This window comes from Strix aluco, chromosome 8 (genome assembly GCF_031877795.1).
Source record: "Strix aluco isolate bStrAlu1 chromosome 8, bStrAlu1.hap1, whole genome shotgun sequence".
NCBI classification, from domain to species: domain Eukaryota; kingdom Metazoa; phylum Chordata; class Aves; order Strigiformes; family Strigidae; genus Strix; species Strix aluco.
Window position 1 is genome coordinate 11,694,399 of NC_133938.1, and position 22,861 is coordinate 11,717,259.

General features: G+C 44.5%; 2 protein-coding genes across 2 annotated transcripts in view; one reads left to right on the forward strand and one right to left on the reverse strand.

Moving 5' to 3' along the window:
* Positions 1-19,082, forward strand: KIF2C (kinesin family member 2C). The gene is made up of 22 exons (XM_074832187.1): positions 1-106; positions 237-331; positions 2,170-2,274; positions 2,501-2,549; positions 4,285-4,332; positions 5,205-5,324; positions 6,064-6,180; positions 6,573-6,673; positions 6,925-7,020; positions 8,210-8,264; positions 8,351-8,513; positions 8,784-8,874; positions 10,491-10,554; positions 11,678-11,769; positions 11,992-12,134; positions 13,631-13,835; positions 14,260-14,370; positions 14,871-14,938; positions 16,490-16,592; positions 16,670-16,786; positions 17,157-17,283; positions 18,579-19,082. Exons 1-22 carry the CDS (start codon positions 43-45, stop codon positions 18,653-18,655), a joined length of 2,211 nt encoding a protein of 736 aa, XP_074688288.1. The 5' UTR covers positions 1-42; the 3' UTR covers positions 18,656-19,082.
* Positions 15,662-22,861, reverse strand: part of ARMH1 (armadillo like helical domain containing 1) — a 17,930-nt gene continuing 10,730 nt past the window's right edge. The window contains 5 exon segments of the mRNA XM_074832188.1: positions 15,662-15,851; positions 19,911-20,016; positions 20,770-20,806; positions 20,808-20,833; positions 21,699-21,828. Coding sequence (XP_074688289.1) covers positions 15,838-15,851; positions 19,911-20,016; positions 20,770-20,806; positions 20,808-20,833; positions 21,699-21,828 — 313 coding nt within the window. The 3' untranslated portion in view covers positions 15,662-15,837.

Sequence of the window (22,861 nt, forward strand, 5' to 3'; positions counted from 1 at the left end):
GCTGCCGTTGAGCGGCCGGTTGCTTCTCCTCGTGCCCAGGCCATGGACTCCCGCCTCTACCGCAACGTCTGCCCTGGCCTCGTCATTAACATACAGCGGAGCAATGGTGAGGCGCGGGGGCGGGCGCGGGGTGTTCGCGGGGGTCCCGGCCGCTGCTGCCGCCCCCTCAGCAGCCGCGGGGCAGCAGCCGGCGGCGCGGGGCCGCCGGGCCGGGGCTCAAGGCCGGCCTCTTCCAGGCTTGATCCACAAGGCGACGGTGAAGACGGTGAGCGTGGAGCGGTCCTCCGTGTGCGTGGAGTGGCCCGAGGGCGGCGCCGTCAAGGGCAAGGAGGTGAGTGCCGGCCCCGCCGCGGCTCTTCCCCCGGTGTTCTGGCGTGCTCCCGGGCTGCGGCCGGGCGGCCTTTGTGCCCTGCCCGCTGGAGCGCAGCCCGGGCCCGTTCCGCTGGGAGGCAGCGGCTGGTGCGCTGTGCCCTAGCCGGGCCGCCTGCCCTCTGCTGCAGCTCATTCACTTCTGTGCTTATTTTAACGTCAGGCGTAACTAAAGCAATGAAGTAGATGTGTGAAGGTAAGGTGTGAAAGTTGCAGTGGAGCGGTACCAAAACAGAGCCCTTAACCTTTCAGAGTGAGTAAGGGGACGCTGGGCCTTTCACACTGTTGGCTGCTGATTTTGGATGCCCCGAAGTCCCACTTTTCCTAGCTCTGGGGACTGTCCGCTGGCTTTTTATGTTTCTAACAATGGCCTGTAGGCTTTCCTTAAGACTTTATATGCCACTACTAAGGTGCCACGTTAAGAGGGCTCAGTTTGATTTCCTGAATCTCTACACTAGTATAAAATACTGTGTGAGGTGGGATGGGGGGAACCGGGGGCATTTGATGTCGATGTGGCTGAAATCCTGACACTTAACAAAATCTCCTTTGGTAGTTGAGCAAAACATACTTGTCTGGTTTCTCTGGAAATACATATAGAGTTTAGTTAAAATCTTAAAACTGCAATTGGTTGCTTCTTTGAAACTGGATCTTACACTATTTATGTGTATGCTGCAAAAGGTGTAGATTCAGATACAATTGTTGGCTAAATTGTGTGTATGTTATGATATTAAATCTTCATAAAGATGCTTCAAAAACCTGTAATTTCCTTAAATGCTCATATATACACTTACATGCACTTACATATTGCCCACATATATGTATTTCTGAGCTAATTCACTTTCCAATTAGATACTTACAGATTCCATATAAATCCGATTTTATAGATTACTTCTCATGTTAGAATGTGGTATCTCAACATTTTATAGAGGTTCACCTAGTTGGTTTTGCTGGTTTTATGGACTCTTACTTTTTTTTAAAGAATTTAAAAGCTAATTGAGGACTTAAGAACTTCCTGGAGAGATGCTTGTGTTGCTTTGCTAGGTGAAATCCAGTGCAAGCAGCTGTGATACCAGAGTTTTTGTGTACATGTGCTTTCAACCTCTTCTGGAGGGTTAGGTTTGAAAAACTGAACCGAGAGAGTTGCTGACTTTTGTGCTCGAGCCTGCCCTTGGCTGCCTGCGCGCCGCCCCCCCCCCTGGCGCTCCCCCTGTCCTGCGGCTGCCTGCGCCAGGGCGCTGCGGGATGCGGTGACGGCAGGATCATGAAGTCATGGGAGGGTCAGGTCAGGCAGGAGGTGGTAGCTGGCCCTAGGTGAAATCACTTGCAATAGCAAGTGAAAATGCGGGTGAATTGACTTGTGGATTAAATGCTGAATCTTCATTTCCCAAAGTCTAAGCAGCTCTTTGAAGTTTATTTCAGTAAGTGCAATCATACAGTAAACACTTAATACTCTCCTAGCACAGAAGTCCCAGAGCAGTTGAGATTTACTAAGATTAGCGGTAAGAGATTAAAGCACTTGATGCCAAATGTGGTTTGCCCGTCTCTTCAGAAGTGCTCTACGAGACCCTCAGAGCTGTGTGGTGTTTGGCAGATGAGGGTAAACGGCTTAACTAGCTTATTTCTAGCATATTTGGACATACAAGACTACTGTCTTGCCCTTCCAGGCAATTTTAACTTAACATTTGGCAGGCAGTGGGTCAGGTTTGTTTGTCAGTACTGATAGTCAAGGTTAAGAAAAAAAAAGCCACAAGTGGTAGGAGCAATATTGCACTATGTAAAATCCTGCCTTTGCTCTTGTAGATTGACATTGATGATGTGATAACAATAAATCCTGAGCTATCAAAAGAAGTATCTGCTGCAGATGCAAAAGAGAACCTTCCTTTGCAAGAGAATGTAACTGTACAGGTGAGTGATTTAGTCTCTCCTAAGGTACTAACGTGTCAACAGTGTAGGTCTTGTTATAATATCCTTATTTAAAGATTTTAAAGTCTTAAAGTTTGAGGTCTGTAACTTGTCTTTCCTATCTCATAGTTAGACTTCAGTCAGAAATTCTTCTTGTGTCACTGTTGTCTTGGAGTGCTGTGCTAGGCGTTTGCAGCTTACTCCACTTACAGCATTCATTGTTTTTCAGAAACAGAAGCGTAGAACAACCCTTTCAAAGATTCCTGCTCCACGGGAAGGTGAGTAAATGTTCTTTTCTCTGCTATATCCCTGTGAAACAGTAGTGGTCTTTTATTGTATCCATAATATTCTACTTTAGTGCATCATAAGGCTGCTCATTCAGGCAATGCCATCAAGAGCATACTATTACCAATATTTTGCAATCCTGAGTGCAGAAACTTTGTTAACAGATTGCTGTCCTGTTTCTGTGAGCTCGTGTTTGTTGATGTGTTGCCCTTTTCTGCAGCACTGCTGTAGTTATTCCTTGATATTGCTTTAAATGTCACTAGACAGTTACTGTTGCAGTGAGTTTTAAACTTTCGTATGGAGTTTTGCAAATGCCACAAACAACAAAAGGTAAATGTCAGTTATTAAGATTAAAAGTGTCAAAAGGAGAGTGGAAAGGGCAAGAAGTAAATAGTGGTGACAAATGGATGTCTCCTCTTCAAACAGTCCCCCTAGACAATAACTAGAGCTTTATCCCTGGAGACGTTTCAGACCAGGCAGCCAAAGTGCCAGCTGGTGTGCCATAGCTCAGTGATTGTGTGTCAGTACAATGTTTTGAGCAAAGCCAGAAGGGAAGATAGAGATGTCAGGGTGTGTGATTGCTAAGGAATTGTTTTCCCTGAGCTGTCAGGAGCTAGAAAACTTCCATGTTTTCTACCTTCTTTTAGCTTATTAGTTGACTCTTTTGGCTTTTTGAACTGCAAGTGGCAGCATTACAGGTCTATGTGTAATACACTTGTGTGATGCTGAGGTTGAATGGTTGCTAATCTAATGATTTTCTTAAAGTGCATGGTTAGCCAGAACTTGTCCTTTTCCATGTAATTGAGCTGTAAACAAAACAGCTGGGCTTGTCTGGCCTCTGTTGTATGCAATGCAAGACAGGGAAGCTGGTACCAGAAGACAACAGTACAAATCCCCTTGTATCAGAGAGACAGGAGTAGTCCAAGAAGCTTAATGTGTCAGAAGTTGATCTGTACTAGAGCATCCTGATCTTCCTCAAATCCAGTGAGCTTGCCATAAGTTTTGTGAACTGGCAAGCAAAATGATGTGGTAAAGTTGTGACTGTCTCTAGACAGGTCAGTTAATGGAGGTGGATAGCCAGCTGGAAAAATGAAGGTCCAGTCACTGATTGATGGAAAAATGTCCTCAGAGGTCACAGCTTTCCTGCAGTATGGAATCTAATTGCAAATCTGAAATAGCTGTTGCCTTTCCTACTGGCACAGCCTTGTCCCTGAAGACCTGCTCAGAGCACAAGAGAGAAGTAAAGTTTTCAGTATTCCTCAGATATTATCCATTATTATAACTAGCTAAACCCCATGAGTGTCAGTGAGTATCTGTCCTGTTGCAAACTCTGCACTGCACCAATTAGAAAGCTAACGTTGACTTCAGTTTTTAGTTCTTAGACTAAACAAATTAAAGATCAGGAGGTGTTCCATCTCATTCAGAGAAGTGAGAGAAGCAGAAGCAATGTTTTCAGAATGAATTAAGAAGCAGATATTGCCTTGGTTCTCTGAATCAATAAGAATTTGGGAGGATGCTGAATATCCTCACATATGAGAATCACTTGAATCAAACCCATTTAGGTGCAGCAAATCCTCCAGCTGGTGTGCCTGTCCAGGAGCACTACCATTTACTGAAAAAGTGCTGCTGAACTTGTGATGAGATTAGCTCTGGGCACGTGTGACAAAAGCAAATGGAATAAAATGCCATCTCTGAGTACAATGAAACTGATGCTTTTTGTTTCTAAAGTTGCAGCAGTGACACCTAATGTCTCTGCACCTGAGCAGAAGATTCCAGGTAAAGAGTTAAGAGATGGGAGCACTGCATTTTGTGGGTATGGTTCTAAGGAATTTGATCCAGAATTTAAATTGACCCTTGGTCTGAAACAGATCTGAGGTCCTTTGAAATCATAGTGATTTAATTCTGGATAAATTCTTGATTGCTAAAGGTGAAGGTAGTTCTAGCTTGCATATCGCACTTCTGTTTTTCTCATATCAGATTTGCTCTCTTCAGAAATCTATTGAGGTGTATGTTCCAATCCCTTCCCTAGGAAGCTTTGTGATGGACTTGATCTCAGTGAAAGAAATACCTTGGCACGTGACAATGGAGGCTGCCTACAAAAGGACCTTTTGCAAAGATTTGCTGCTGTGATTATTATAGACCCTTTTAGCTGAATGTAACATCATGCTCCCACCCCACTGTGCACCATGCACGCTCTGCGTAGGTGCCATGATGGTGGGCGTGATGCTGCCCATGACCGGTTGCCAAATTGCAGTACTACTGTCACCATCAAACAGTTAATTCATGCAGCCCTGCAAGTGTGAAGCTTCAGAGCATTTCCCAGTTCCCTCCTTTGTAACTTCCTCCTTCCTCGATATTAAGATTCTAGAACTGCCATATTAGTGAATCCTTAGTGGTATCTGAAAGAAATTCACTGGAACTGCAAATCTGGAATGAACTGTTTGCTTTTCTGTAGTGGTGTATTTCATGATCACTTTTCACCCACCTGCCTTGTTTTTTCCTGTACTTTGCTAATGCATCAGAGATCTGAAAAAGGTCCTTTAACCATACCTTGTACCCCACTGTTCTGCACTTTGTGAGCACTTAATTACTTGCAAATATCTGAGTGTTTGAGGCATGATGCTGACCTTGAATTCCTGTTTCCAAAGCTGTTCGTGGCCGCTCCAGGATGTCTGTTATCACAGAATCACAGTGCACCCTCCAGGAGAATGAGATGGGGGTGGATCCCTGCACTTCTACACAAACCAGAAACAATCTGTCAGTTCCTGGTGAGTGGAGAAAGAACCCAGTGAATTCTCACTATGAAGCAAGATGCTTTGTATGCATTAGGTAAACTGCAAATCCCAGGGGGATGAGCAACTTCTATTCCTTCATATCTAAAACAAGAGAGACCTAGAGGTCTGCACTATGTAAATATCTGGGCCTCCTAGCTGAAGCGGTTCTCAAAGGACTTTGGAAACAATGTTGTTGAAAAATGATGTGCTTTATTAGCCAGAGGGCTGCCCTTGTACATGTGAGTGGCCGTGGTATCTGCTTAATGGCATAAAGTGGTATTCACAGGGCTAGAGTGGGAAGAGGAGTGTGTTAACACTGCTGATGACACGCTCTGTAACTATACTGGTAGTAGATTTACTATACCAGTTGAGTAAAGCAAGAACTTGAGCCTACTTGAATTATAAACTTGGAGTTATTTATCTTTACCAGACCTACCCGATGAATAGCTGGGGGCATGCCTTGTGTGTTAAGCTCTGCAAAGACATTGAAATAAGAGGGTTGATATTAAAATCTTGTTTAGTTGGTGTGGCCTTGATTTGTAGCTCTGAATAAAAGTTGGTGATTGGCAAAGGATTTAAAAAATTATTTGCGGACTTACCACAGGTTTTAGCTAGTTTCCTCTCCTGATCCAGAATCAGAGTTGAGGAATGCCTGTAGTCTATGAACAAATTACAAAATTATTCTTGAACTTTGGGGTCTAATTACTGGGTTTGGTCTGGCTTCTTTCTGCAGCTGGCCGAACAAGGACTCGCAGGCTGAGCTGTGCTACGGAAGCCTCACTGACAAATGTAAATGGAAATACAGAGGATCACCTGCCTGCTGCTAGAATGAACTCTTCAGTGAGCCCAGGTACCAGGGAGCAGTGGGTGAGAACTGACTCAGCAGTCAGCAATGCATCACTACCTGGTTGCTGCTTTGTGTGCTCTGAGACTAAAGCTCTGAAAAGGTGGCTTTGGCAGTAAGACTGAATATTTTGATTATTTTTTATTACAAATGTGTAATTCTGTTATAGCATATTGCCTCAGAAATGCTGCCTTTACTTTAAGTGGTGGTATGACTTCCTAGGCAGTTTCTCTGCTAGGTAGATGTAGTTTGGTAAGGAAATGCTGCAAAATTAATGACCATCCTTCTGAAAGTAATTGTTTCCTGTACAAGTTAGTCTGGAAAATTTGAAATATTTGTATTGTACTTAAAACCTAGTATGAAAATTTAATCCAATTAAATGTTTTCATTTTATCTAGTTCGGAGAAAATCTAACATTGTGAAAGAGATGGAGAAAATGAAAAACAGGAGAGAAGAAAAGAGAGCTCAAATTAGTGAAATCAGGACAAAACGTGCACAGGTGGAGTACTCTATAATACACCAGTAAGGGAAAATTCTATTGGAGAGTGTATCACAATAGTTGCAACTAAAACATGTTTTGGACAGGCTTTGTTCTTAAAGCTGTACGTAAGGATGGATTGATACTAGTTTCAGAAAGTTCTGAATCTTGTGAAATATTTCTAGTTGTGGACAGCTGATTGTTTAGTATGTGCTGGGGCTTTTTTGCTGTAACATGTTAATTACCTTCACATCCATGGTTTTTGCATGCAGGAATATGACAGCAGCTGTCCAAACTGGGAGTTTGCACAGATGATCAAGGAATTCAGAGCAACTTTAGACTGCCAGCCAATATCTATAACTGATCCAGTAAGTAAATACTGAAGCTACAAACTGTAGACAGAGTTCTTTTTGTGCTGAAGATTTTAGCATATGAGCAATTTAGTTCATCACCGCACCTTGGAAATCCTCTGAGCATACTGTGATCTTAAGGTACTTCGTGGTATATGTGAGGTCACTTACCTCCCCTATTTAGGGCTAAGCTGCCTTGCGTTACTTTACATACGCCACTAGTGAAGAGCTTGCACTTTGATAATTATCATGCAATGACTTGTGTGGTAACATCAGTATTTTTCAGAGCTTGTAAATGGCAGAGCCTACTACATAGTAGCTTAGCTTGTTGTAGGTATAGGTATAATTTAAAACAGACTATTGCCCTATAACAGAAAGCGTTATTGTATGTAAGTCATATTAAGTCATTTTAAACTAGGTCAGAAAGCAGAGGAGCAAAAGTAGAGGTCAAAAACTAGAAAAACAAGGCTTGGTCAATATCTTCAGCAATTATGGAAGTAGCATTGTTTAATACATGAGAACAAAGAGTCCCTGTCTAGCAAAAGCCTTGTTATGGTCAATGAAAAATGATGGCGCTTAAGTTCAAACAAGAAAGTGGGTGTGGACTAGCTTAGAACACAAGGTGGTTTGTGTGCCTGCATCCTGTGGAGCTGAGCACCAGCTGTTTGTGTACGTATCACTGCAGGGCAGGAGAGTTGGTCATCTGCTTTCTGCCTCACCCAGTAGAATATGTGCTTTCCCAACCTCAACTGATGTGTATCTGTGCTGCACAAATAGCTAAACTTACTGCATTAGTAAAGAACTCCAGGCCAAAAAATACCTCTGGGGTAAATTAAAATAATAATTTGCTTGAATTTGACCGTACTTGCAGTATTGATATCACAGATTTTGCTCAAAGCTGGTTGAGGACTAAACCTTCTACTAATTCTGATACAGAATATTTGGGGCACTTGCTATAGCACAGCAGCATTTCTATCTGGTATGTTGGAGCATACTATGTCAAGGCCAGTTGTTTGTAGTGTTTCTTTGCACTGAACAGACTTTAAGACTTACATCCCAGCAAGTAAGTGGGTCTGATCAATAGCAGAGGCAACTCTGATCAGCATATAGAAAAGTAGATGTGAGGGAGCATCAAATCTTTCTCTTTAATACTAAGTAGGTGTGGGTGTAATTGGGAAATAATTAACTTGTTTTACTTTTCTGTTAGATAGAAGAACATAGGATTTGTGTCTGTGTGAGGAAGCGCCCTCTCAATAAACAAGGTAAGCGTAGTGACAGAGCAGCTCTGTCTTGGAGCAGTTTGACATTGCTTATTCTTGTTAAAACTGAGGGTCTTTTCTGTCAACAGAACGTCTGAAAAAGGAATGTGATGTGATTACTGTTCAGAGCAAGTGTGTCCTGCTGGTGCATGAGCCAAAGCAGAAAGTGGACCTAACAAAATACCTGGAAACCCAAGCATTTAGATTTGACTTTTCATTTGATGAATCCTCTTCTAATGAGATGGTTTATAGGTAATGCTTTCTTCTCATTGGGAACAACTTTTGAGATAAGAGCATGGAGCTATGGCTAGATGGCATCCTAGCTTAAAGAAACTGCTACCAGAAAAAAATGTTAAAACCCTTTCTGGAGGAAACCAAAGGACTGAAATGTCTAAAGCTTATTTTTGGCATGGCCGTGCTGTTTTCATAAGGATTTGCTTTTATTTGCCTTTTTTTAGTAAAACTGATGAAGTGGAGTGTGAAATGCTTGCCTTAATTGTCTTTTACCTTCTGAAAATCCAGGTTCACTGCTAGACCTCTTGTAGAGACCATCTTTGAGGGTGGGAAGGCGACGTGCTTTGCATATGGCCAGACAGGCAGCGGCAAGACACATGTAAGTTTTTCTCCAAGGTCTCAAATTTTCTAGCTTTATCTAAAGTATTTTAAAGCTCCTTGATGTTGATAATGAGTAGGATTGTATAAGAAGTTTGGATCTTGGTTTTATTGTCTTAAAGCTAATGCTTTGTCAGTTGTTAATCCTCTTTTTCTGTAGTTCTATGTATTAGTGGGTTTCCTTTGAGGTTGTGAGGAAAATAGTGCTTAAATCCCCCCATAGCTGAGTTTAAGACAGGGTATCCTGACATATTAGTGTTGCTCATGGCTATTCCTTGCCTCACATGGCTGTCACTGCCTAACTCCAGTCTGCAAAGTGGGGCTATCAGCCTACATCTGAGACAAAGGGTATATTCTGTACCATGTTTTGAGCTTGGAGGCATTCCAAGGACTTTAATGATTATATAAGAATAAGCATCTTGTTGCACATAAACATTTAAGTGATCTGGTATTGTTTGTGAAGTGGGCAAATTAGGGGGTTCACTTTCTAACCACTCCTTCCAGTCTACCAGTTGCAGTGTCAAGCCACCTGAAGATTGTGTATTCTGCCTCAAAGGTGACCTGCTCTAAATTTTCAACTGTGTTTTTAACTTTCTTCTGGAAACTATAGGGAAGAAAAGTGGGAACCTCTCTTCCCTCACAGCATTATAGTGGAGCCTAATCTGCTGTCTTGTTCTGCAAGAAGCCTTTACCCCAAACTACAATGATCTGGACTAGGCTAGCATGCCAATTTGAGTAATCAGAAGGCGGTTGTCATTCCAGTGTTAGAGGCAAGTTTTAGGCTAGGATCTCCTATCATTAGTGCTATGTAGTGAGCTGTAAATCTCTTCCAGTAATCCAGAGGGACATTTGGAATTTTACAGAAGCTTGGACATAGGCTGCTTCCATTACACTGGAATGTGCAGACAAACCTACTCATCTGAGCATTGTTACAAGAATACAACTGTGAGGCACTAAAATCATTGGCAATGAAGTTACTTTCCCTTTGCGTTCCCAGGGTGCAGAACTAGTGCAAGGACAATAGCTGTACCCTGAGACTGGAGTGCTGCATATTAAACTCTTGTAGATTGAGAATGTGTCATGGGATTGAGTTGTGTTATAAATAATTGACTGTTTCATGTGAAAGTGGTAGAGCAAGTCACCAGGGTAGCACCAACTGAAAATTTTGTTGGGATTAAGGATACCTTGCTCGAAGGAGTTAAAAGGTATTTTCTGCTCTAGAAGTTTGATGCATTTTGATATCACATGTGAGCTTTTGCAAGTAGCAGTGAAAATGTTACTCAACCTACATCCTAAAAAATGAGGCTTTGTTTCTTATAACCAAAGGCTATCTGGTTGCACTGTCAAGGCCGTGCATTTCCCCTTGAAGGAACAACTGCTTTGACTTTGCCCTGCAGAGCCTTATGGGCATTCGGCTGCTGCTTTGCATAGCCTAGATCTTCTTTCTGAACTGACAGAGAAGCAGCAAACTGATTTTTATCCTGAATTGCACTGTTCTAATCATCTCGCTGACATCGGAGCATATATATGGTAACTTCCTAGTATGTTCTTGGGACTAAAATCAGGTAGCCTGACTTGTTTGTACCACACTTTACCTCTGGCCTTTTCTCTTCACAGACTATGGGTGGAGACTTCTCTGGGAGAGCACAGAATGCCTCAAAGGGCATATATGCTTTTGCATGTAAGTTGATTCTTCTTTAGATATGAAAATCCAATTAGTGCTTGTTTTTCTTAACGACATAAGATCTGGTTTTGTATGGTTATTTAAAAAGTTTCCAGTAAAAGATATATAAAGTATTTGTGTCTTCAGTAATTGGTGGTATTTATTGCAGGAGGTATGATTTTTTTAGTTTCACAAAATATTTTCCATCCAGCCTGTAAGTTTCTAGGTCCACACTTAACTTGCCAGAAGATATTTGTTTCTGAGACAAAGAGATGACATATTTTCTAGTTTGGCATTTTCTGGGTTGAATCATTTAATTTTGATTCTTCTGATTTGCTTTTGTCTCGGACTAAGGATGGTGTTTGGAAATACCTGACTTGAATGCTACCCATTTCTGATATAAAGCTAGTTATACAGAAAGCATAGGAATGTATGTGTTATGTTGCTTCCTGTAAGCATTAGATGCAAAAAATCTAGCACACACAAAATTATTTCAGATGCTTAGAAGCCCCTCCTTGATATAATGCCTAGAAAGCACCATGAACCCTGACCTCCTTGACGTTCCCTTTAGAAAGGCAGATTGTGAAACTAGTCAGTGTAGCGAGGCAGTTGAAACAAAACCAACTGTTTGCTGGTCTCTGAGAATTAGTTATGACTGGCCCTGAAGGAAAGTCTTTGCTTTTAGCTTCATTTCAAAAGTCTGAAGCCTAATTGAGAAAAGCTGTACTGCATCCAGCCAAAGGGTTGGCCAAACAGCAGTAATGCAGATGCTCAGGGATGCATGTTTTTTAGACTTTCCACAAGAAGTGCCTGAAACACAAATATGTGATTTTTTCAGGCCTGTCCAAAACAATAACAGATCCTAGTGTTCTCCCCGTTCAGTAAGGATTGATGTCCGTGGGTGACACTAGCAGTAGAACCTTCCATATCCCCCTGTGTTTTCAGTCCCTGGATGAGGATGCTGCTGAAACTGTTCTCCAGATGGTAGCACAGCACTAACTGTTTTGCTAGTATTTGTTTAGGATGACTGTCATTCAGCTGCTAGACACTGCCTTATGGCTGTGCAATATTTTAAAGTAGATCAAGTAGCAACTAGAACATGTTTTAAACTACTTAACTAAATTTCTGCCTTTCCTCATAGCACAAGATGTTTTCCTCCTTCTAAACCAGCCCAGGTACAGGTATCAGGACCTGGAAGTCTATGTGACTTTCTTTGAAATATACAATGGAAAGGTAAGATTTTTTTTCTTTTAAATCTTGACCTGACTTCTTTGAATGTTTTGTAAGTAGCTGAGTGAAACTTTCTAGTTTCTATAGTTCTGTATAGTCTATTGTTTGGAATCGAATTGGAAGGCAATGTTAAAGGTGCTGATTCTATATGGCTTTTTAAAAAGATAGTGCAAAATACAAGGAGACTTTGTTCAGATTTGTCTCAATCTTGTTGCCTGAATATAGGTGTTTGACCTCTTGAATAAGAAGACAAAGCTTCGAGTCCTGGAGGATGGCAAGCAGCAGGTCCAGGTTGTTGGTCTCCAAGAGAGACAAGTCAGCTGTGCTGAGGATGTCATCAGAATGATTGAGATGGGCAGTGCCTGCAGGTTTGGTGCCTTAAAACCAATAGAAGTCATGTCCTGTTGAATCTCCATGTCTAGAAAAAATATATAATGTCTGTAGCTGGTGCTTTCAGACTTAAACAGAAGCTTGTTGTCCCCTGTAATAGGCAGTCACTGAGCAGCACCTCTGCATGAGTACAAGATGATGGTTACAGAATAAAAGACTAGCAGGGGTGGGTTTACCCTGCCTTCCATAGAGAAGGTCAGAGTTCATGGTTTATATGTCCTCATGTAATTCCAAGAAGAGAGAAATTATTCATGTGAAGAGATAGCTGCTCTGGTGCCACAGCTAAACAGAGCAGTCTAGCTGCTTTCTAGAAGTATCAGCTAGTTTACAGGAGCACAAGTAGTTCCCTGTGGGCTTGTAAGATCAAGGAAGAGCAGCTGGCATCAACCTATAGTTGCAAAAATGCTTTGACCTAACTGCAGGCCAGATGAGCTATTCCACTGGCAACAAAAATGATGCATGTTGCTTGGGGATCTTGTCTAAAGAATCCTGGAAAGCAGGTGCCAAGGGACAGATGTAGCCTGGGCTCATCATCCTGGCAGGAAGGCTGTGGTCAGGGCAACTCTACTATTGTACTGGTGCCTTTAATCAGGAGCTAAATTCTGTATTAGCAAGTCTTATCTGTCTCAGTTAAGTTGCAACTGCTATGGAAACATCACTAGGAAAATGAGAACTCCCTGGCTTCTGGATTACACTGCATGCACAGATATGCACATCCCAAAAGCTCATTCAGCACTCTGCTGTGCATGCTTTTTTGGCTGACCATTCAGCCAAGAACTATTTAACATTTCAGATTCCTGCCTCACTTTAGGACAACCTCCCTCCATTTCCCCCAGCAGTAGGGACGCAAGTGGGACAGTGAACCTGCCAGCCTTCTCAGGGAATAAAGGATAGTGAAGGTCAGAGGGAGGTTTATGGTAACTTCTAAGACTCCAGTCTGTGTCTTGCAGTGATGGGGCAGGTGCAGTTGCACAGTGGAGGTAAAGTGCTGAGCTAGCTTGGCTGGAGAAGGGGATTTACTGTGGCTGTAATGTGCCAGCACAGCTAATGCTCTTTAGTGGGGAGCTTGGCTGAGCCTACTGTGTATTGGCAGATGCATTAGGAGAATGACATGTAGCCTGCTCTGAGGCAGGGAGATGCAGTGCTGAAGGTATGTCTTCCAGCTCCAAATGCATGTAAGGCATTATCAGTCAGAAAGGCATTCCAGTGTAGGCTGGCTGAGTTGAGCCAGGCAGATTAAATAGCCTTAAATCTACAACCGGGGTGCAGGTTCATGTTTCTCATGGCAGTCTTTCTGTACTCTTTTATCAGAGGTAATTCCATAATTCATGCAAGCTTGAGGTATTAACGTCTGGGATAAAACTGGGGAGGTTAAACAACTTAACTGAATGGCTGCAGATCTTGCCTAGTGCTGTTGGGACCTGTTGTGTCTTCTGTGACACAGTTCTAACGCTTGTTTTCATCTTTGCTGTAGGACATCTGGGCAGACTTTTGCAAATGCTAGCTCTTCACGGTCACACGCCTGCTTCCAAATCATACTACGCCGAAGAGGGAAACTGTTTGGCAAATTTTCCTTGGTGGATCTGGCAGGAAATGAGAGGGGTGCAGACACATCTAGTGCTGATCGGCAGACAAGGATGGAAGGTGCAGAAATCAATAAGAGCTTGCTGGCTTTGAAGGTAAGCTATAGCTCCAGGAGCAAATAGTGCTAATCAACACGTGGACTCTGTTCAACTCTGGGCTTATCTGTTCTGTTTCTTTCCAGTGCAAGGGAAAGGAACAGCCAAAAAGATCCTAGTTTAGTATGTTAACCCTGAAAATGGTGTCTACTTCCATTTAGAATGTTCCTAGGAAAGCAGTGCAGTCTTGTCAGGCCATTTCAAGCTTCATTCAGGTTGTCTTTTTTTTTTTACATATGATGGATATACTAGCTGCCCTGTGACAGTCAAATACCTGGAGTATATTTAAAAGGCTATGAAGTACTTAAAGCAACAGAGATGACCATTCTCCAGGCTGCTGGGTTTACCAACAATTGGTGGTTGATAGCTTGCAAAGCTGTTTGAGAAGAGATATATTGCATTCACAAGACTTGTCTTTTCTTAGGAATGCATCCGAGCTTTAGGGCAGAACAAATCTCATACCCCTTTCCGGGAGAGCAAGCTGACCCAGGTGCTAAGAGACTCTTTCATAGGAACAAACTCAAGGACCTGTATGGTGAGTATGCACATGACACAAACACACTGCTTATGCATTCTGCGGTGTGACCAAATAGCTGCATGCTCTTCTTCTAGAGTGGGAGGACTTTGAAGTCAGAAAGCTTCAGTTCTGTACAAAAAAAGTCATACAGTTTCCTCCTCCGCTCGCCCATGGTGACTGAATTAAAAAGCTGGCAAGTTTTGCCCAGCCCCAGTAGAAGCAGAGCTGCAGAAGTCACCTTCATACAGCGAACCTACAGTAGAGCCTGGTGTGCTCTCAAAGGGCTTTGCTTCCTGTGGAGGGTGCAGCCCAGTGGTTGTACACAAAGCCAGCAGAAAGCTGGATACAGGGCCACTGGCATGTCCCACAGAAGCTGTGAAGAAGAATGGACTTGGCAGATGTTTCAGCTCTGACCCTTTGCTCTAACATGTCCCAGCTGCCTGGTGAGATCTGCAGGACCATTAACATGAGCAAAAGTCAGATGTGGGAGTCACTGAGGTATTTTGTTCTGTTTGCAGATAGCAATGATTTCTCCAGGCATGAGTTCGTGTGAGTACACCTTAAACACACTGAGATACGCTGACAGGTAATGGCCTTTCTGACCTGGGGATTCTACTTTTGTTGCAGAAGGTGTTTTGGCTGCTTTTATTCTGACATTTAGAATCTTAAGTTCTCTTGTTATTGCAATTTGGAGGTTGGTTGTTAGGAGCAAATTATTTTAGAGCTGTCTTATGAAACTAACCTGGGTGTTTTCTGTGTGAGACATAATTGAGATTGTATAAAACCATGACTAATGTCTCCTTTCCTCAGAGGAGTCATGTCTCATGCTAGACTTCAGACTGCCCTGTTTTCTGTAGGGAGTTTACCCTGTCCTGAATGGTTACCTCCATGCCCTTTACTTTTTGTAGTACTTTGGGTCCCATCTGGAAGGGTGTGCTGGGAATGTGTCCCTCAGGCAGCCCTACAGATGGCACAAAACACTTGGTGTTCTTGATGGACTTTGATATGAGCTAATGGGGTATGGCACCTGAAGGACCCAGAGAACTCAAATGCCTTGAAGCAGATGGTGGGAGTGTGTTTTGCGTTGCCCCATGGCTGACCTTGGATACCTGCAGAGCAAGGTAGATTTGCAGGGACCAAGCTCCAGGTTTCCCTGGGGGTCTTGCTGATACCTGGAACCCCTGTGACAGAGCACTGAATGTCTCCCAGTCTCTGCTTCACATGCCTCTACACCTCTCTGGTGAGGTGACAAGTAAAAAGACTGTGACTTTTGTCATATGTTAACAAGATGACACTTGCACACTTCAGGTTTGGTAGCTTTCCTTCATTTAGTTCACAAAAGGCTGCTTGGTTCCTTCCTGGAAACTGTTCCACTCTCTGAAAGGATGTATAATTCTTGTCATAAGCATTCAGGAACACTGAATCTTGACAGATTCCCAGATTTGGTCCTGGATTGAAGATGTATTTTTTTCTTCTGGCGGACAGTCATTCCTGCTCACCTGAAAGTACAGGGCAAAATGCAACATCTGACTTAGCGTGACTAGACTAAGAGTCTAGCCTTGAGTTGGGCCCACTGGGTTCTTAGCCAATGCACAAGGCAAGTTCAAGCTACAAGAAAGGGGGTATTAGGCTGAAACTCACTGAAAATAGGAAGCTGATGCTAGTAACTGGAATGAAATGCCCAGCTGGTATCTGACATCTACCTCTAGTACCATGTCATCAGCCATGGCTTTCATCCTTATAGACCTGTTCTGGCACAGTGGGTCTTTGGGGAAAATCAACCTTATTCCTTTTGTTTCCATACTGAGTTCTCATAGTTGCTCATGACAGACCAAGCTGACATGTGGAAGACAGCTTCTGTGAAAGGTGTGGCTGGCAATTAGCATTGTGTACTTGGACATTTCTCTCCAGGAGAGGTCCTAGATTGCACATGCAGGCAAACATCCCTCAGTTTTTCTTTCCACAGCCCTCTGGGGTTTCTGCCCATGTGAGCTTGTTCTGGGGGTGGTAACGTGCCACACTTTTAAGTGCAGCCAAATGTTTTTGCTGAGCACTGATTGACTGCAGTAGCTGTTTTGTGATGCTGTAGCCCAGAAACTGCTGGAAGAAGAGTTTGTGACAAATCTTCTTGTTGCAGAGTGAAAGAGCTCAGCCCTCATAATGGAGGTGGTGAAGCACAGAATCAGATGGAGATTGAGAATGAGGAAACAGAGACCAGTGGAGAAGGCTCAGGTCACAGTGTATGTGTGTGGAGTGGGCTAAACAGATCTCAAAGCTGGGAACAACTTGCTGTTCTTACTTGGGCTGTTTCTTGCAGCTCTCCAAGGATGAGGAGGAAGATATCTCTCCCCACATTCTCAACTTGCATGAGGCTACGACTCAAATTAATGAATTGGAGGAGAAGGTTGTAGAACAGCTTAGAGAACTGAGACAGGTATGTGGAAGAGGCAAGCCCAGCCCAGGCTGCCTTCTACATGTTGATAGCATGTTGCCTTGTCTAACCCAAGTGCTGCTGGGTAGGCTGTGGGCTATACTGCAAGATGCTGTCAGTGGTGTTATTTTTTCCTCACTGACAAGTTTTTCCTGCAGTTTCCTGCCCAACTGGTTAAACTGGAGCATTTCAGTGCTTGTGGCCAGCTCATCCCCCTTCCCCTCCAACTATCAACCTCTACTTGCTGCTAATGAGCACTGACTGGTACTGCTCTGCAGAAGCTCAGCTCTGTTGATTGATGTGCCAGATTTGAAGAAACAAATTGAATTTCCAGAAAGTCAATTTCTCATTGCTGTTATCCTTGTAAATATAGAGAATGACGACTAAATTTGACTACCTCTTGGGAATCACAGAGAAACCAGACTATGATCTCGAGACCTTTGTGAGCAAAGCGAAGCACTTCGTAGAGGAGAGCTCAAGAAACTTCCTTAGTCTCAGCGGTATGTTAGCGCCTGTCTCTGACTAGCACTGTCACAAATCTTTTTTTCAATGACCTGAAAGTGACACCAGCGTACCTCTGGGGGTTTGAGCACCCAGTCCTTCTCTGCATAGCTTATGGTTCAGATCACTTTGCTAGGTGATCATAGGGACAGATCCAAAATGTCCTATTGTCTGCACTTTCCAAAGTAAAATTTTGGCTAGTAACTTCCACAGGCTTTGTGCTGCCATATAAAACTGCATTCCCTTGAGCAGAATGCAATATCCACCAAGAGCAGACGAGCTGAAGTCTGTTTGGCTAGTTGGTTATATAGTTTACCTTTTGTCTTGGCCAAAAAACAGACTGAGAAATATGTTCTAGGCATTCATAGGGGTATACCCACTGTTTCCACTCCTGTTTTCACAGATATTAGGCCTTAACACCCATCCACTTATAACAAGTGTCTGCCAGGCATATACTGAGATGCTGTCTCTGCCAGCACCTGCGTTTGCATGCCTTTGCCTTAGTATAGGGCATTACATGATGTGCAACAAAATCCCTCCAACTGTTCAGTTCTGACCCAGTTTGGAGACTTCCCAGCTCTGTGCAGGAGCATGTCAGCTGCCTGTTCCCTGAGCGCTGCCTGACTTGGTTTGGACTGTGCTGGTTGAAGCGCTGGTAGAGAGGCAGCCAGGCAGATGTACCAGTTTGGTTGACACATGGTAACAGAGTGCCAAGTGCATAGACTGCCAGACTAGGACAGGGGAAGCTACAATGGTAACTGCTACTTTTCTGCCACTGTTGCAATATCTTTGCCACTTCAGCTGTTACAGCTGGCATAGTCTTTCCCTCAAAAACAAGGCTGTGAGGGTTTTTTCTTTTAATGAGGCTGAAACTTGTAGCATTGAAGTGAAGTGTTAACCTGAAATAGTGAATTTTCTTCAACAGACCTGGCTGTCCTCCCATTTCAAATGCAGCCCAAGAGCAGTATCCCTCCATTCACCATGGAGCAGTGGTGACAAGATAACAAGAGTAAATGCCCAGCTACCCTCTTTGCCTTATAGGCCAGGGAAAGCTGGCCCTCTGGGATGGTTGGGTTAGTGGCATCTAGTGTGAACTGCAGGCTTGAAACTGTTGATGAGTAGAAATGAACAAGTACAGCTGAAGAGCTTTGTGAGACCAGGCAAGATTTGATGTTGGCTAAGCAGTTCTTGCCCAGTTCACTTTCTTCTGTGGCCTTTGCTGAGCTCCTGAGGGGGACAGCTGGGCTGAGTTCAGCTTCCAGGTCAGTCACCCCATCACTGTCTTCTGTTACAGAAAGGTTGGACGCCCTGGGGGCAGCCATGCAACTGGAGGAGCAAGCCAGCAAGCAGATGAGATGGCAGAGGCCTTAGGAAATACAGCAAAACCTGGTTGACAAGCAGTCTTCTGTATGTCTTGCATGTTTGTCAGTGGTTTGTGTAACTCCTGTTTTAAATGTGGTAGAGTGTGGGTCATGTGTGCCTGAGGGCAGTGAATGTGGCAGCCTCTCTCTTCATGGCCAGGGTAATCGGTAGAGAGTGCTAGAAACACCCTCTGCAAGGCTTGGGGAGGGGGCCTGAAAGTGCTAGATGTGTCACTTTGCTAGTGACAGTGGTCTCTTCTAATAAACTAGATACACATGTATAATTTTCTAGTGTACATAAAACCTTTCCAGATGTGCTTAAAACTTTGCAATGCTGTTGCAAGTTTGGCTTTTCTAGAAAGAATGTGGACTATATGTAATTGTAAAAAATCAGTATTTTAAGAAGTTTGATAAATAAATGTTCCTGGATTTAATTATCTTCTATCTTACAAAATATATTTCTTTCTGATTTTGGCAAAATCTAAAGACTGACTGGTATTGTAGAGATAGGCTGATTTCTTTGATAAAGTTTTTTAAAGTCTTCACACTTGTAATGGTTACATGAAATCACTCAAAATAAATTGTCTCTTAATTTTGAGATTCTGCTGGGTAGAACTTGCCTAGCAAAGGGGAAGCTGGTTTAGAGGGTACCTATCCTGCACATGAGCAAAGCTCAGCATGTAGTGAGTGGCTCAGCTCTTGTGACATCAGATGAGTAGGAGGGGCTCTGTGAGACTTCCTTGTACTACTGGAGTTTCCTTAGGCTTTGAGGATAGCCCCAGGATGTTACTTCACATTTTTTCACACATTTCCCCTGGTTAACATGCCACATAAAATACACATATTCAGTAGCCCACCTAAATCTGTATTTGAGGGCAGGAGTGCAAAGCTGGCCACTGGCTCAGGTGCAGCAAGGTGCTGCCATGGCCTTTGTGTGCAACCTGGGTCCAGGTGACCCCACACAACCTGTCCTCTGGGAAGGGGCTGGCGGGGATGGGGGAGGACAGCTGGGAGGCATGTGCTGCTGCCCTCTGTTTCCTGTTTGTTCAGCTCACTCCAGGGTTTGTCTCTGAAAGGACGAAACAGCCCTGTGAGCTCTGGGTCCAGCAACACAGGATGCAGCTATACAAACATCAAATTACAAAGGAATTCTTCTACTGTTACTCCCTTTTTCCCTAGACCCCCACCCTGGTCTCCTGCTTCCTGAGCTGCCTTCTACCCTGAAAGTAAAATTTAAGTGACTGTGCCCCCATTTCTGCACACACCTGTGGACTGCATCCTTGCCAGGTCTCTGGGGATGTCTACTGTATTAGAGGCCAGTTCTTCAGCCTGGACTGGATCCATTTCTGTGTACCAGATCTCAGGACTGTCCTGGAAAAGGCAGAAAAAGAGTTAGGATCTTAATGGGATGTGGGCAAGCGACAATGACAAGCAGCTAGAGTGGGGATACTCCAATCTAGACAGGATCTTCCCCACAGCTGGGGTGCTTTGTGATCAACAGTTTCAGTACTGGCTGCAGTGTGGGCCTGAGCACTTGAAGGGCCTCTGAACTGTCAAGGCTGACTTGTACCTGGGCTCTGCCTGCCTCATATTAAGATGGCACATCCGGAGTAAAAGGGCTGTTATACCCTACTGAGTTTGGACTAAAGCAAGGCAGTCCTGTTCCACATCAGATGTTACTGCACTTGGATTGTCCAGCCTTGCCCAGTGGTGTCTTGGGGTGAGTAACAAAATGTTACCCCTTGTTTGTTTCATCCTCCCTCCCTGGACCTAACATTGCTTATTAATCTGTATATCCCCCCCAGGAGCTAGAGTGTGGAGGGACCTGATTTGGAGGAGCTCAAGTCACCTCTTACCTCACTGGCCCTTCAGTTCACACTTCTGAGATCAAGTTCCCAGTGTCACAGAAGTAGCAATTGTCTGTAATCCCTCCTTGCTCTGTCTTGGGGCTGAGTCAGAGCACTTATCTTCCTGAACACTGAGACTCAAAGGGTGGCTTGGTTTATTTCTGGACTCTCAGGCAAGGCTGGATTTCTTGTGAAAAGAAACACAGTCCCTACATCCCTGCAAAATAGGCCAAGGTCCTTGGGCCACTAATAAACCCCATAAGGGAGGTATGTTTACCATAAAGCGCTGGAACAGTGTGTGTCCTAGTGCCTTCCACAAAGGGAAACATGTGGACAAAATACTGCAACAGAACAGAGAGTTGGTGTGTAGGGAGGAGATGTGAGTGGGTATATAGAGGGTACAGCTGCAGGGGTGACGTGGCTCCAGATAACCCATGTCGCACACCAGGGAGTCCCTGACCCACCACCTTTAGTGCTGGTGCTACTGCTGGCATGAACACACCAAGAGGAACTCGTGGGTCCTGCTCAAGCCTCACCTTGTTCCCCCCTGCCCTCCCCCTGTGCCAGTTCCCACCTTCGTTGTCAAGAGGATGGGGGGTGTTGCAGTGAAACGGCTGCAGTGCAGTAGTTGCCAGGGAGTTCATCCTGCTCTGCTGTCAGTGGCTGCTCAGAGGAAGGGTGCCCTGACCCTTGGCATTGCCAGGTAGGTTTGCAAACCCTCTTTCACCCTGAGCAGCCTGCTTCTCAGCCATCGCTCATTCAGTGCTTCCCATCTTACTGACACGGTCCTCCCCTGTGGCTGTTACACAGGCAGTGCAGTGCTGAGGCAGGCCAAAACTCTCTACCTGGCACCAGCAGGAAAAAATAACCTGCTTATAATTCTGTGCTGGTGTCTTGCTCCAGGCACATTGTCTTGGTTAGCCCCTTTGCTCTGTCTGTGCTTGCTACCCACAGCAAGCCTGCGGGTAGAAGAGAGGTGTGAGGGTCAGCATGGGCTTCCCAGCACCTGTGGGTGGCAGGAGGGAGGCAGACAGGAGGGGAAAGAGAGCTCTTTCCTGAAGAAAATGTCACTTCTGCCTCTGTGAATAAGCCTGTGTCTGCTATGCTTAGGGAAGAAGCCCCATGGTGTAGGGAGCCTTTCTGCTCAGGTGCTCTGGGAGCAGCCTCCATGCTATGATGTGTGCTGCCGTGTACCTCTGTGCTCACCTCCAGGGAGATGCTGGCCTGTCTCTGGCTGGCCACATGGTCCAGGTTCCCCACAGCAACCATCAGGCCATGTACCACTTTCAGCTGGATCAGCTCTTCAGCCACTTCTGCTGACTCCTTGGCTAATACTCTGCAATGAGATAGGCCATCAGCCCCTACCCCCTAGGGTGGAAGAAGCACACAACAAACTGAGTGTGGGCCTTTTGGTGTGACCCCAGTGGAAAACAATGTGCTCCTATCCTGCCCTAGGAGACAGGAGAATCTCAAAATAAAGAAAGAATGTTTGGCTGTGCATGGGTTAGCAATCATTTAATGTGTGGGCTTGCTGAGAACCAATTGTTTAATGATTGGCAGGAGCTTCCTGGTGGGTATTACGGTCTAGCAAGTTTCTTGTGTGACCATAAAGAACCCAGGACTCAACCACCACCACCCTCAGTTCTGTGAGCATGTCCCTGGAAGACACTCCAGTATATCTCCCTACCGGCCAAGGGCTTTCTGTCATCTGCTTTTGCAGGAAAAGTGTTCTGATAGCACTATCTTGTGGACACTGCAGGAAATTCACATAGAATTAAACAATTTTAGCACAAACGGCTGAATTTCCTTGAGGATTCTGTGGTCAGTCATAGGCACTAGATTCTTCCATTGGGTGGCTGATGTTAAACAGTGTTTCACTGCTCACTGGTTCCCAGCTACACGGAGAACACAGCAGCCTTGCACAATAGAGCACCCTTCAGCCCTACGCTGTGGCAGGTCACATAAACTGAGCCATAAAGGGGTCACTGTGACAGCAAACAGGGCCAGAGCAGATGTGATTCCACATCTCCCTACAAATAACACTTCAAGCCAGCTCCAGCATCAGTATCAGAGAGGATCTGAGCGCTGCTACCTCCAGGCAGTGTGTATTGGGTTTGCATGGCAAGGTTTTGGTGACTGGGGGCTACAGGGGTGGCTTCTGTAAGGAGCTGCTAGAAGCTTCCTCTGTGTCCAATGGAGTCAATGCCAGCCGGCCACCCACCGCTGCCCACGGCTGAGCCCATCAGCGATGGTGGCAGCGTCTCTGGGATAACGTATTTAAGAATGGGGGAAAAACAGCACAACAGCAACTACAGCCAGGGAGAGGAGTGAGAATATGTCAGAGAAACAACTCAGCAGACACCAAGGTC